General features: G+C 46.3%; 1 protein-coding gene across 3 annotated transcripts in view; it reads left to right on the top strand.

The window, feature by feature from the left end:
• Window positions 1–15,253, top strand: part of Stk35 (serine/threonine kinase 35) — a 35,379-nt gene extending 20,126 nt beyond the window's left edge. For all 3 annotated transcript variants that reach the window (XM_008854511.3, XM_008854510.3, XM_029556858.1), the window contains one exon: window positions 10,746–15,253. In XM_008854511.3, coding sequence (XP_008852733.1) covers window positions 10,746–10,834 — 89 coding nt within the window. In that variant the 3' untranslated portion in view covers window positions 10,835–15,253. The remainder of the gene's footprint in view (window positions 1–10,745) is intronic.
• The last annotated feature ends 310 nt before the right edge of the window (window positions 15,254–15,563 follow it).

Here is a 15,563-nt window from a genome sequence, read left to right as displayed (position 1 = left end):
TCTGTGTGTGTGTGGTGTGTGGAGAGAGAGAGAGAGAGAGAGAGAGAGAGAGAGAGAGAGGTGTACACGGTCATGAGGGCAGGTTCCCATAGAGGCCAGAAGAGTGCCAGATCCCATGGTTACAGTCATTGTGAGCCACCCAACATAGGTTTTTGGAACAAAGCTCTGGTCTTCTGGAAGAGCAGCAACTGCTTTTAACCACTGAGCCATCTCTCCAGCCCCCTGCCAGGAGTTTTGATGACATCCTAAGGAGGAAGAACTTCACCTTGCAAACAGGGTAGGGCTAGAAAGTAGGTGGAACTATGCTGGCTTTATTTAGGATAGATCAGACCTCTAGTGATGGAGCTCAGGTACCACAACTACCATGTAAACAATCCCCTTCCTGAGCATGTGAAGGAAGGAGGGCAACAATATAGGGCATGGAAGCCCTGAGTTCCCACAGTGGTAACACTTAGGGACATGGTATGGCATCCTCATTTAAGCTATACACCCCACCTGCTGCCTCAGTGGTTTTGGGCATGTAATGTGTCTTCTTTGGGCTATTTCCCGTGTGAAGCACAGGATGCTGCCTATGGTATGCTGTGTCAGTAGCAATTCTAGGACACTCGAAGAATTCAGCAATGGCAGCACCATATTTCAACTATATTCTGCTGTTTTGTTTTTGCCAAACTTTAATAGGCTAACCATGTGTTTCATCTTCTCTTTAATGATGTGTAGAGCTCTTCTTTCCCCTAAGAGAGCCATAAACCTCTTAGCAAAAGCCTCCATGAGTTCCCTTTGGCATGCTGGGCTTTGGGCTGGTTGCTGTAACCAGAAAACCATATGATCTTCATTTTGCCCAGACCACCTTGGGGCGCAACCTTGCTTAAGTCTTTCCTTTTATAACACAAATTGTCCTGACTCCATATGTGGAAGTGACCTCTCCTTTAATAATAAAGACTTAGATGACTTTCTTCTGGGAAAGGGCACTTAGGGGAACTCCCAGGATTCCCTGCCTTTTCCCCTGAGCCCTTTCTCTGCTAATCACTGCAGCTCCAGCTGAACCTGGCTCAGTGGGGACCAATTGAGGCAGTTGACAGCTTTTATTTCAACCTCACACCTAATAAGTCTACCTATCTGCTAATTATCAGGGCTGTTTCTAGAGATAAAAAGTTCCTTTCTGTTGATCTTGTGCTACCCAGGACCTGTTTACCAGCTAAAGTGCTTAAGGGAAACACCAGCCCCAGGACCCCAAGGCCTGTTGACTTCAAGGCCAGAACAGATTTCCGTAGGTCCAAGTTCTCAGACTGTCAGGATGACTCAGATGGCAGCTCTTTCTACTGTCAGTCACCACAGAGCCCTCTAAATCTAGAAGCTTCCATCTTTTTTTCTGTACCTTTGGTGGGCTTTTTAATACTAGTAATTTTGACAGCATTCTCCAAGGAATCAGATGACTTAAAATAATATTCAAGCCACTAAGTAGTTGAGCCAGTGTGATCAGTGCCATATTATAACTGAGTCTCCATGTCTTAAGAGCTTCCACAGTAATTAGTTGTTGCAGTTACCATACAAAGCTCCCAAATGGAGCTTTGTGACGCACTTGAGTTAAAGGTGACATGTTTCCAGTAGCATGTTGTCTTGACTTTAAACTCTGCTCATACCCTTTTCTCCTAGTGAGTCCCATCTTGACATCTAGTGGGCCTGGCAGGTGTGTTTTGAAAACGTGTGTGTGTCTTCTGGAGTAATCCAGCTTCAGCTGATGGGGCACAGAGTTCAGGTCTCTCAGTGGTGTTTGTACCCATTCAAGAGGGTCACAGATTTTACTTGAAGCCTTTAGGGAAAAGGACCTCACTGCCCCACTGTTAGGACAGGTTGTGGTAGGTATATTGAGTTGAGATTGGCTTCACCCTAAACGCATACCAGCCCAATTCTTAAGTTCCCAGCCACACGGTTTGTACTGTTAATCTGTGCCTATGTGTAGAGCCATGAGCAGCTCCTCTTGGCACTCATAGACTGCTTTTGCCGATCAGGAGGCTGCAGAGGTCCTCCTGGTTTTCGTTATTCATTGTGCCATGGATGCATCTCAGAATCTGAATAGTGAAATATTCCACCAAAAACATACATAGGACTTAGGCTGTGACAGTTCACAGCCTTTTGTAAAACCTGTGCCACATCCCTGAGATTGGAAGAACCCCAGGTTTAAAAACCCCCTCTCTGGTGTCAAGTCTTCATTGAGCGCTTGCAAAGATAAAGTCTCCAGAGAGCAGCAGGGAAGGAGCAGTGGCACTGGAAGCCAGGCCTCTCAGGCTCTACACTGCCACTGTCGTGCAGTCCTGTAGTTTTTTCCTGCAGCGTCTGAATAGGCCTTCACTTGGAGCTGGTGCCTAAGATTGCATTTGTACAGTTACAGCCCAGGCAGCAGTCTGCCTTTCAGAGAAGTCGTAAGGCCAGATTACTGTAGACATTTAAGCAGGTGGTGCACAAAATGTGGAAGATGGAAGTATGGGCTCCCTGGGCAAGAAGGAGACTCCTGGCTGTGCAGTTGCCACTGCTTAGTTCCTTTTAGAGCTGCCCTCTGTCCACCTCTTCTGACTCTGAATTTTGAATGTGGAGTCAAGAGTTCTCCATCACCCTGACAGTGCCAGAGCTCTATTACTGCTTCCTGAGCTACTTGCCATCTGAGGAGAGTAGAACAGGTATACAAGTGTTATTTTGTTTTTGCTTTTTTGCCATTTTACAAATAGTTATGCCAAAATCCAATCTGTGATTATAATTCTGCTCTTCATATGAAACAACCCCCTCCCTCACTATAGCTGACTTAGACTCAGAGAACACGGCCTGAATCCAGACCCCTCTCATCTAGTCAGGAGCCCTCTTCCGCATAAGCAGCATATTGGTAGGCAGTTGGATCTGTTTCCCCTTTGGGGGAGGGTCTCCTACTTAAAAGCTTGGGAGAAGGGGGTAGTAGAGAGGGCTGGAATGGAGCTAGGAACCTCTTTCTATAAACAGTAGCCTGTCTAATGTCAGGGAGATCCTTGGTCTCCATATGCTTCAGTTCTCCTCTCAAGTTCTGAAGGTGAGAGAGAGGCGTGCGGCATGGTAGAAAGATAGCACAAGGCTTCAGGGTTGGGCACAGTCTCAGCCTTGTACCTTACCGTATGTCAGAGTGTGGGGAAGTAGCCCAGCCTTCAGAGGGGACACTGAAATGTCCCTTGCTGCACCTGGCTATTCAGATGGTCAGTGGAGTGTGTCTAAATACTTGGCAGTGAGGTAAGAAATTAACCAAAGGCAGAGATTTTTTTTTTTTTTTTTTTTTTTTATTTATGTGTGTGACTTGCCTGCATTGTACGTAAGTGCACCCACCTGTGTTGTGCAGTGCCCCTGGAGGCCAGAAGAGGACTTTAGATCCCCTGGAACTGGAGTTACAGGCACTTGTTAACTACCATGTGGGTGCTGGGAACAAAACTTGGTCCTCTGTAAGAACAATCAGTGTTCTTAACCTCTGAACAATCTCTCCAGTCCCAAAGGTAGAGATTTTTGTAACTATATTTTTACTTAAAATGTTGTCCTGAGGGCTGGAGAGATGGCTCAGTGGTTGAGAGCACTGACTTTTCTTGCAGAGGACCTGGGTTCAATTCCCAGCACCCACAATGCTACTACGAACCGTCTTTGAGTGAGACCCTGTCTTCAACCAATAAGTAACAAAACTCCAAATGACTTGTGAAAAAGATTTTTGTGAGTTTTGTTTATTTTGGATATGAGCTAAAGCTGTCCTTGGAATTTTGAGTATCTTTTGCCCACTATACAAGATACATTTGCTTCTGTCATGGGTCTTAATACTTAGCAGAGTAGACGTTTCTTCATTTTAAGTTGAGAACTGAGGCTGGTAAAGATTGGAACTAGTAAATGGGAGAGCCAGGAAATAAATACCAATCTCCTGATTTGCAGGCCTGTTCTCTGATAGCCCACCTCTTTGCCATTTTGTGAAGTATTCTCACTGAGTAACCCTTCCTTCATGTTTGGGACCTGCACTGTCCTTCTGGTCAGGGCTGGAGACCACAAGACTGGACCTCTAGCCATCCAGATTGTTGTAGACTACTGTGGAGTTTCTGCTGTGAGTTTTTATAATTACTGGCTTCTTGTTCCCCTTCCCCTAACATTATGTTTGTCCTGTAGACCAAAAGGCTGAAGATAACATTTGCCCATTTGTTTGTTGCTCTTGTCTTTGATCTGTCAGTCTGACCTCAGGACACCTGTATGCTGCTTGCACCACAGTCATCTCTGGCTTTGCTATGCTGACAGCATGCTCCTGTTAGCAGTGGGGCCTCAGAATATTTGACTCCTTCCCTTCAGTCTTGCTAATTGGAATAGGCAGTAGGTAATGCTGGGGCCACCGGACCCCAGGTCAGCATGTTGATACTTTTGTGTATTAAACTAGTAGAAAATGATTGTTTAGGAAGCTTATGAGAGAGAGAGAGAGAGAGAGAGAGAGAGAGAGAGAGAGAGAGCCCTCTGTGACTGGCAGATGAACATTGCCTCTTTATCTCTGAGGGCTGCTTGCTCTGCAGCATAAAGCTAACTCAAGCCTTAGTTTGCTTATCTGTGAAATAGAGCTAAATCCTCTGTACATTTATGTCTAGGCAGAAGGGACAATGCATACTAAGCCTCCCACAGGTCTAACTTGTCATGGGTGTTATTAGCTATAGTACCAATACCACCATGAAGGACTGAGGGAAATTAAGGAAGTGGTATATCCTACACACTGCATTCACACTGCGTTAGTTTGTGAGTATGCTAACCAGATGACTTCTTTTCATTTAAGTAGACAAAAGGCTGGGGTGGAGAAAAACAGACTTTAGGTTGGAATTCCAGACAACCATTTATTAGCCAATTACTTATCAGCCTCTTGTAACTACTAAGCACACTCCAAGACTGAAATTCCTTGTCTATGCAAAGAACTTACTGCAGATCCCTGCGTGATAGATCAGGAGTGTACATGAGGGCTGCACCTGCCTACTTTACTGTTAGTGGGCAGGACCCTGAAGTGCTGTCCTCCTGCCTGCACAGGGATGTTAAATTGCCTTCTTACAAGTGCCAGTAGTTGCTTGGGATGTTGCACTCCCTTTTATGGGTAGCTGTGACACTTTCGTATAGTAGCGCAGAAAATGGAACAAACAACAGTGCTGTATTTTGAAGATCTAGATCCCTGGGTTCCTTCATTTGGGCTTCCAAAAAAAGGTCTGAGGCCATTATGGCAGTAGATGGAGGAGGTTCATAAACCTTTGGATGGCAGTCAGAGGCCTACCTCCACCATTCACTCCCTCACCTCCATATGGGTGACATAAATCCCTCTTCATGATGGTCAGAGGCCTGCCTCCACCATTCATTCCCTCACCTCCATATGGGTGACAAATCCCTCTTCATGATGGTCAGAGGCCTGCCTCCACCATTCATTCCCTCACCTCCATATGGGTGACATAAATCCCTCTTCATGATGGTCAGAGGCCTGCCTCCACCATTCATTCCCTCACCTCCATATGGGTGACATAAATCCCTCTTCATGATGGTCAGAGGCCTGCCTCCACCATTCATTCCCTCACCCATATGGGTGACATAAATCCCTCTTCATGATGGTCAGAGGCCTGCCTCCATCATTCATTCTTCACCTAAGATAGTTTCTGAATTAAACCTAGACTCGGTAAATTCTAAGCTAGACATGATGGCTGAGACAGGAGGATGGCCTTGAGTTCAAGACCAATCTGGGCTACAGAATGAAATTCTGTTTCAGTAAAACAAAAAAAGTTAAGTTCCAGGTAGTCCATTCTGTGACTCTCTGAAAACCAAAATGCTCATTAAAACATGTAACAGTAGCTGGGCTTGGTGGCACACTCCTTTAACACCTTTAATCCCAGCACTCAGGAGGTGGAGGCAGAGGCAAGTGGATCTCTGTGAATTTGAGGCCAGCCTGATCTGCATAGTGAGCTTCAGACCAGCTGGGCTATAGCGAGACCCTGTCTCAGAAACACACACACACACATATACACACACACAACATGTAGCAGTGAGGCTAACTCTGCCAGGTTCTGTGATGGCAGTTCACTGGAGTCCTTGCTTCTCAGAGCAGACTCCAAAGGGTAAATTGCACCATCTGCATTTCCAAGTAAGAGCAGGTCAGGGGTGTAACTAGTAAGTATCTGAGTCAGCTTGGAATCCTCAGGTATCTCAAAGCCTGTACCTTTTTCTAATGGAGTGCTACAATGAGAATGCTGTATTTCACCTGTGTAAACATATTTCATAAGGCAGTACAACTTACTGATAAGCTAGGGGCTGGTGGAGGAGACTTAATTTTTCAAACTCTGACTCACCAGGAATTCGGAATTCTATGTAGATCAGCCAGACCTCAGACTCTCAGAGATCCTTCTGCCTCTGCCTCCCAAGTGCTGGGATTAAAGGTGTGTGCCACCATAACCCATGATGGTCTTAATGGGAGCAATTTCTTTCCCCCAGCTCTTTGAACAGTCTGTTCAGCTGGCAAAGGAACTGCTTGAGAAGGTGTTCACTACCCCAGTTGGTGACATCTCTCTCCACCCCAGGACTTGTGCAGGGGCACCTAAGCCAGGTGTTCCACGAGACTTTGCTGAGTTCCATTTATAAATGTAAGGATCAAATGGGTTTTAAGCTGCACTTAGGCTCTTGTCTCTCTAGGAATGGATTTTACACTTCACAGTTAATGATAAAACCAGGGGCTTAGGAGAGAGACTGACCTGGGTTTAAATTCTGCTCTGTCATCTAGTGGCCATGCAGCCCTTCTAAGAGGTTCAGTTTCCTTGTCTCTAAGATGGGAGTGGTGACCATCTCTGTGAGTTCAAGGCCAGCCTGGTCTACATAGTTTCAGGCCAACTGGGACTACAGGGTGACCCTATTGGGGAAAAAAAAAAAAAAATGTTGGGAGATGGTAAGTAGTGATTGAAAAACAGTGCAGGAAGGTTGAAAGTTGCCTTGCCAAATTACTTATAAAGAACTCAGTACCTTGCTGGCATGTATGAAGTGTTTATTTAGGGTTTGTTATGGTAGCTATAGAGAAATTAGGATGTGTTGAGGGATTTAGTCCAATATCTGAAATAACAAGGTAAGGATTTGCTAGAGCCTGGGTAATAGGAAGCCAAGGTTTGGCATCTGCTGGGATGAAAGGTCATAAGCAAGAACTCACTGAAGCTGGGGCCTGCACTGTTTGTGATCTAAAAATGAGTGCCAAGGAGGTGGACTGCTAAAACCAGATGGTCTTTAGTATTCTTGTTAAGCAGTAGAAAGAGCCTTCTCCATCTTCCTGTGGGTATGCTGTGCCATGGGCTTCCGAGGGAAAGTGTACCCTCTAGTAGGGAGATGAGAAGAACCCAAAGCCAAGGTCTTTTCCACAGCAGAGAGGCTCTCTTCCTTTCCTCTACCCACCAGTGAGAGCCTGACTCTTGCTGGTTGTCCTGAGGCTTCCTACAAGAAATACAGAGCCAGTACCTACAGAGCTAAAGGGGAGAGAGGACCCTTGGAAGATGTCAGCTTCATTTCCTAGCAGGGGACCTTGTTGGAGGTAGAATCATAACAAACTGGTGTCTCAGGAGCTCTTCGAAGGCTGTTCTACAGCCTGACTTTTTACAGTCGTACCATGGCCCAATAGTTTTATTAAGTCAAAAGAGATCTTTGACTTTTGAATCTCCCTGCCTGCTCATCAGCACCATTTTTCAGCTGTCATGTGCCACCCCTGTGCTGACAGTGATCCTTTTGAAGACAAGCGCCCCCCATCCCCACACATACTCTAAACATAGACAATTAGATCCCTTTCTCCAGGGTAGTAGAACAGGAATCATATCTAACAGCTTAGAGGAAAGGGAGCAAAGGGGTGTTGAAAGGTTCTAAAGATCATCTTTGAAAAGATCATGCTTGACCATAGAATTTCCCAAAGTGATGATGCTTGGATGGGAGGGCGTCCCTTAAACATCTCCTGCTGGTTCACCTACTCCTCTACTGAAAGCACAGGCAGACAGCAACAGGCACAAGCTAAGCAAAACTGTTTTGGCTGTCATTACTATATGATTTTTTTTCCTTAAGTTGAAAACTGGGGTCCAGATCCAAAACAGATTTTTGTTGGGGAATCTTAATTCCTGTCTGACATAGGAGAGCAGAAGCGGCCAAGTGAAAGACTGGGCCTCGGAAATCAGAGGGTTTTTCCCAATTGTATGTTTCTTCATTGTGCGTATCCACCATCCCTGCTTCAAACATGGACCAATGACACTGGATCCCTCTACCCAGGGTGGTAGAACAAGAATCACCTCTAACTTCTTATAGGAGGTTAGAGGAGTACAGTTATTACTGCCCAGAAGGTATGAGAAGCTCAACTCAGATCCTGCACCAGGACCTTTTCTTTGAGCTGCCCCATTTTTCTTGTTCAGTAAAGTGTACTATATTTTCCATTAAAAAGTAGGTATTGGGGCTAGAGATGGCTCAGTGGTTAAGAGCACTGGCTGCTCTTCCAGAGGACCCAGGTTCAATTCCCAGCACCCACACAGCAGCTAGTAATCATCCAGTAACTCCAGTTCCAGGGGATCTGGCTCCCTCTTCTGACCTCCACGGGCATTACACTACATAGGTGTAGTGTATTTACATACATTCAGGCAATACATTCATACCATACATGTAAAATAAAATAAAAATAATAAAAAATAAGCTATCATAATGTGATGTCTTTTCAATATTAAAAGTCACAGGTGGGGGAAAGAGGAAACTTCACCATTTCTTGGCCAGATTTGTCTGTGGCAGGGGAGAGTTTACATAGCACAGTATATTAGTCCATTTTCTGTTGCTAGTAACACATTACCATACTCGTTAATGATCAATAAAAGGGATATTTTTGGGTTCCTGGTTTTGGTCCCAAGTCAGACGTCCACATCTGAGGAGATAGCCCTTCATGCTGGCAGTCTTTTGAAGCAGCACAGGGGCTCATGTGTCAAGCCTGTGTGTGTCTTTATAGGCTCTCCCTCTTATAAAACCACCAGAACTTACTCATGGAAGCCCCACCCAAATGAATAATCCTAATCACTTCTCAGAGACCCCGCCCATTCAAACACCGCAGATTTTCACTCCTTTGATAACTTGAAGGGATCTTAAGCTCCAGCTTGAGCTGTGGAAACAAAGCTGTATTTATGCCTTCTGCCCCAAAGCTTTACAATTTATATCTTCCACTTGCCCCAGAGATAGGCTTCTGGAAGATGCACAGATGCCACCCCTCTCTCCCAATCTGCCATGTAGCAGTGCACTAGTAGATTATTTGTGTAATCCCTTATTTTTGAACTTGGGAGTTAGTATTTCATAATTAAAGACATTAGTCTTTGTGAAGTCCTTTCCATATTTAGAGTTATCAGCAAAGCTAGGCTTCCAGAGTGGAACTATAGGGCTCTAGGTCTTAAGTACACCTGAAGTTCTGAAAGCACTTTGCCCAATTGTTTTCCAGAGTCTCTTTACACTCCTCAGTGTGGGAAATGCCTTCCCTGTAGCACCTATAATCAGAACCACTTGTGATGGCTGAATGACATGGCATATTCGAGTCCAGCTAGAAACATTAGCCAAGGAGAAGTGAGCTGGTCGAATATCAGAATGTGCTGTAGGCCCTATACACCCTTTCCACTCAGAGCTCAAAAAGTCTGGTGGAGGGGGCAGGAGAGATGGTTTGGCAGTTAAGATCACTGGCTGCTCTTGCAGAGGACCTGGATTTGGTTCCCAGCACCCACATGGCAGCTAGCAATAATCTATAACTCCAGTTCCAGAGGATCTGATGCTCTCTTCTGACCCCCACCGGCATTGTATAACATGGGTGAACGTATATACATGTAGACAATACACTCATAACTAAAAATAATAAAATACTTAAAAAAATTTTTTTAAGGCTGGTGGAGGGGAAAAAAGACAAAGACTGGTATGGGGGGTGTTTCCATGTTTCCAGAGGAAGAGACTGAGGTCGACAGGAAATATATTGGCTCACCTCAGTATTGCTTTTAAGGACACTCATACACATAAAAATAAAAATTCCTTTGAAAAACTCAGCTTGTTACATAGGCATAGGTTATGAGACTAAACAGCAGATGACTTAAATTCACCCACTATCAGCTGGCAGAGCCTGTTTACTGAGAACACGTAGAACTGCAGCGTGGTGCAGTGGGAAGAATAGGACCAGTCAGTTGGTTCTGGTAACCCTTATCCTGAGGAGGAAGAGGCACTGTGGTCTCCTTAAAACTTGGAGGGTAACGTTTAGGTTCTCAAGAGATTGAAACTCATTTTTTCATCTCTAACTTAGCATTCTGGAATCTTGAAAGCATTGCTGATAGACTTAGCACAGCATAGTTATTCATGAGGGTTGATAGGAAAGACAGTAGAAACAAGGCTGTGTCAGGGTCTGTGGGAACAACCCATCCTGAATGGATCATGTGGGATATAGGGAACCTAGGGTGGGAACAAGGCCATGGGATTTGAGATCAGTATGGTAGCTGGAGCCAGCATGTCTAGGTTCTCTCTTCTAGAATGTGCTTTTAATTATGAATTTGGGCACATCATTTTCTGGGTGGCTGGGTATGGTAAGGCTCACTTTACTTCATGTAAAGTATTTAGAAAACCGAGCCCCCAGCATACACAATTTCAGGATGAGTCTGGGTTGGGTTGCTGGTACTGTGCCCTCACCCACTGATCCCATATACACTCCTTGCTTGCCTTCTGTCTTCCAGGTCGATTCTTCAGGACCCACAGTCTCATCGTGTCTCAAACAGGACAGCAGAGGGTACAGGTGGTGGCCTGGCTGGTGGCGATCTCCTGACAGCTGGACCTCCCACAATGTGAAGCTTTGGCTTGAGTTTCCCGGCTTTTAGTTGTGCTCCCCCTTTCTGTCTTTCCTTTTTTATTTTTATGTAAACCATCGAGACTTCTGAAGAACAGAAGGCTGTGCTGTGGACAGATACCATGTCTTTAAGAATATTGAATATGGACAAAGCTATGTATAGACTTCACTGTTAATTTCTTGAGTTAGGAAGCAATTTTGATTTTATATTTCATCTTTCCTATTTTCTTTCTTACACATCTCAGTTTTGCTGTAGCATCTCACTTCCCAGAGAAGTTCTGTCTCCCCAGAGAGTTTGGTGTTTCTCCTGAAATGCGATAAGAAGACATAAGGAGGCAGCTTCCAAGCCACCTCTCTACCAGACGTGGGAACTGTTGGACTCATTGGTGGGCTGGTCCTGGCCAGAACTCAGGCCTCAGGATCAAAGATGAAGAACCACCTGGAAGAGGAAGACCAGGGTTTGGCCAGAAGGATTCCAGAAAGGAGGCCTAAATCATGAGTGTGGTTCTCTTTAAGCTCTCAGGAGCCCCAGGCCATGCCAGTACTGGTACTTGCTTCCCTCTTCAGCTCTTTCCATCTGGGGCCCCAAGGAAGGAGACAGTGATCATTCCTATCACTCGGGGATGAGGAGCCACCCGCTGCACTTTCATGAGCCTACCTTCTGTTAGGATTGTTGTGCCAAACCTCTGCCTAGACATACTGGGTCTTCCTTGGCTACTGTCACTGCTATAAGGCCAACACCCTTCACCCCTCTACCTCCTGGATCATCTTCCCAGGTGTGTTGCAAATGTCCAGCCTGTCACAGAGACTCCCCAGACCCTAAGATCCAGTTGTAACCGTTGCAGAGTGCCCTCAGCTGCCTGCTGTCATCATCTCCTCCCAGTGAAAGGTGTGCCCTGTGAGCTTGGTGACACACATTGTCAAGCACCATCTCCCTTACCCCAAGGAACTTCAAGTTAGGTGCCCCATTTCTATGTAAATCTTGTCTGATGGGAAGAGAAAGGACCTCTTCTGAATGGGGAAGTGTGAGGCAACCCAGGATACCCCATGTGGTTATTAGGGGCTCATATGGAGGCTAGCTACTTGAAAGCATCTCCAGGCTAGGTCCCTGAGACCCTGCTGCCTCTGCCTCGCCTCTTGGCAGTGCTCTTGCAACCTCCTGTGGGAAGGCACCCTCCCACAAGCTCTGCTCAGACCCCACCACTCACTGTTCTGTTGCCCTCTATCTCTGTGTACCTTTGTTTGGTTCTGAAACTTTGTAGGCTTTTCACTGTGTTCTGCCACATGGGATGGGAGTCTCTGGACAAGGAAAGGTATTTGTGTTCATTCTTGTTTTTCATTCTTAGATGAGTGTAGATGAATGGGGAGATAGTTGGAAGGCATTTTGTTAATGTAGCCAAAGTCCCTCCCCTCCCCCCAGGCAGTAGTCCCTTGGCCCTAGAGTGTGGGAAAGGCCAGTACAACATTGAGCCCTGCTGGACTTTGTCCACTTCCATTCTTCTAGCCTTCTCTTAGGCCCCTTAGCACCAAAGTTTCTCTTCTTGGCCAGAGGGCAGCTGCTGTTCCTATAGGCACAAGAGTGCAGGTGGTAAATCAGACCCTTACCATTACTGAAACTTGATGTGCTAGCATCAGTTGTCTCTTTGTCTCTGACATTAGCTTTCTGAGACTGTTCTGAGTGGTGGCTGGGAGGGTAGAGACAGTACATACCCTAATTGCAAACCATGGTCCATCTCTACCATATCATCCTGCTTAACTGGGGGTTGCTGTCTCAAAGGACATGAGCAAATGGGAAAAACAGTCTCTGAGCTTGGTACCCCAACTTCCCTTGGCTGTAGTCCCTGATGTAGACCTAGCAAGTCACTTACTCTACCTGTCATTTTTCTCTGGCTCTTCCCTATCTCTTAACTCTAAGTAAGACTTGGGTTTTAGTACTTCCCCTTGTTACTGGTGTCAGTATTCCCTGTAGGTTACAGGTACCACCTATAGGTGGGTGGCCTTGCGAGGGGCAGCCTGCTTTACTTTATCTGTACTTTATCTTCCATGACTCCCAGCCACTTTTGGCTGGGTGATAGCACCTCTTTCCCTGGCTCAAATGAGGGCCAGGTTTTGAGCCCCAAGTGCCTGTTCCTGCTTTTTCCTCCTTCCCCTCTGCTGTCTGTGCTGTCACCTACCAGCCAGATGGAAAAATTGGCCCTGTGTACATGCTGGCTCTGGTGACCCCTGTATTCTCAGAGCCCAGCTCAGTGTCTGTCTTAGATTAGTTTACTCTCTCTAACTTTCTTCCTTCTGCCTCTTTGTGGGTCTCAGGTCTGCCAGTAGCTCTGTGGGGCATCATCTCAGGCACCTCCCGGTTTGTTAGACCTGTCCATGGTCTAGATGTTTTCAGATCTTATAACAACAGTTGGTCATTCTCTTGGGTGTGAAGATTGCCTGTTGGGTGACCATCCTGGCCTTAGTCCTCTGTGATCACAGCTCAGCTCCTGCCTGGTCAGTGAGAGGAGCCAGCAGGACAGATCATAGTGCCTTATTCCCTTGTCCTTCCCTGGCCAGACTCCGCTGAAAGCATGTGGCTGTCGTCTTTATCCATTTTTCACTTGTATTAAGTCTCCCACCTGCAGATCGCCATAGGGGAAGGAAGACTCAGACCATAACCCCCTCCTGTGGACTGTAACTGGCCACACATACCTCCCACCTGCCTCTGTGGTCCTCACAACGTCCTTAGACCAGGACAGAACACTGCTGCTGCCCACACATCTACACTGCCTTGGTCCCTCCCTATTCTTACCTCTAGCTAGGAAGACACTGACTGCTCCATTTAGACTGGCTCCATTTAACCCTGTTCTGGTCACAGGAGAATAGGGTTCAGGTGGTAGCCTCATCTTGCTCTGGGGGCATTAGGGAAGGGAGTGAGGAATCTGTTCCCACCCTGTAGAATTTGCCCCTTGGCTGCCTATCTGAGGGAGTGTTTTAAATGTTTACTCAAGAAATACCCTGTTTACAGCTGGAGGAGAAATGTGCCCATACTGGGTAGAGATCTGACTGGACAGGGCCTGGCCTCCTCTGTGGCACTGCCAGTGGCCCTAGCACTAAGGTAGGGAAGCCTGGAGTGAGCAGAGGCTCTTTACTTACTCTGCTCCCTGACCCTGTGGTGCTAAGACCACTCCCCACCTTCCTCACAGCCGCCTTCACCCAACATTCCCCACCTCCATTATTCCTTTCCTCCAAGATTCTTAGCTCCTTGACCTATCACTTGTCTCCCACCCTAGAATACCAGTGTTTGCAGCAATAAGATTATTGTTTTTGCTTGTGTCTTTTTTCCAAGACTAGGAAAAGCGTTAGTATTTTGGGAATCTTTATGCTATTGGCTGTTTACCATTTTAGAAGAAACATAAAAGGATGGATGATGTTTGCGTTAACTTTGGGGTATCTTGGAAATTTGGGAAGAGTAAGAGTCCAGCTGCTATCCTCTAAGGAAGGGAACTTAACTGCCCTTCCTTTGGTCTGTACCACCCCTCCCACACTGCCACCAAGAGCTCTTCCCTCCTTCGGTTTTGTTCCCTTGCCCTTCCTCCCACATCTGGGGACACTAGTGACTAGGTGGATGTTTTGTTAGCCTTCCCCTTGACTAGGTTCTCACTCCCTGGCTAGCAGCCCCGGACAGATAGCTGCTGGGAGTCTCTGAGGACTGGCTACCTCAGAATTGACTAAGTTGGGATTATTCAGCTCTCCAGGCCAGCAGACTTGGGGGTGGGGGGAGGGGCAGGAGACTGAGGTACTGCCTCTGTCATACAGCCTTCAGGTCCCTTTGAGAGCAGGAAGCCTTGTCTGGAAATGTGTTCTGGAAGGTGAACATGTAGGTGCAACGTAGCATTGGCTGGCACCAGCATCTATGACCATCACTGAGGGATGCATCCACTGCCATTGGTTGCCTGGGGCCTCTAGGATTGCAGAGTGTACCAGAAGACGCCTGCCACTTTTTCCCAGGCAAGATCATAGGAAGGAAGAAGGGAACTGGGGGAGGGGGGGGAGCATTTTAAAATTATGCCCCAGGGGCTGCTTGCCCTCAAAACTGGAGGGTTCAGTTATTTAATGCTCAGTGTGGGTCATACTTGGTTGTGGGGGAGGTTTTAAGTCGGGCACAAAGGTAGTTTCAAATACTAGTTGATCTATTTTTCCTTACTTCTTTTTTGCACAGAAGCTGGTAATATAGGACCTACGTGTGAACAACTTTATATGAACATTTTTTGTACTTGGTTTACTTGGGTTGGTATGATACATTATATTTAAGTTCTTTGAACACTGTGGATCCCCCTAATGTGTATGAATGACTGGAGCTTTGTAAATTAAGGGACGTTTGTGTGAATAAAGTTATTTGATGGGGTCAAAGAAGCCATATACTATTTGAAGTTGAGTGTTTTGTGGTTTTGTTGCTGCCTGTTTGGGAAAGTGGAAAGCCACTGGAATTAGGGTCAGAGCCTGGGCCCTGGCAGCCCTAACAAGCTAGACTTGCTGAATCTGCCCTCAATAGACCGATTAAAGTGATAGCGAAAAAGCTTGCCAACAGGGAAAGACAACAGCCTCAGTGCACCTCTGTCTCTTCATGTGATACGGAGGTACTGATGACCTCCTTCAGAGTAAGCGAGGCCCAAATAGGAACCTAACACTGGGCCCAGCAGTGTGAGCTTTGTAGTATCTTTTCCTGAAG

This window comes from Nannospalax galili, unplaced genomic scaffold (genome assembly GCF_000622305.1).
Source record: "Nannospalax galili isolate Female #2095 unplaced genomic scaffold, S.galili_v1.0 scaffold707, whole genome shotgun sequence".
Taxonomy (NCBI): Eukaryota; Metazoa; Chordata; class Mammalia; order Rodentia; family Spalacidae; genus Nannospalax; species Nannospalax galili.
This window is presented reverse-complemented; position numbering and strand designations above follow the sequence as displayed.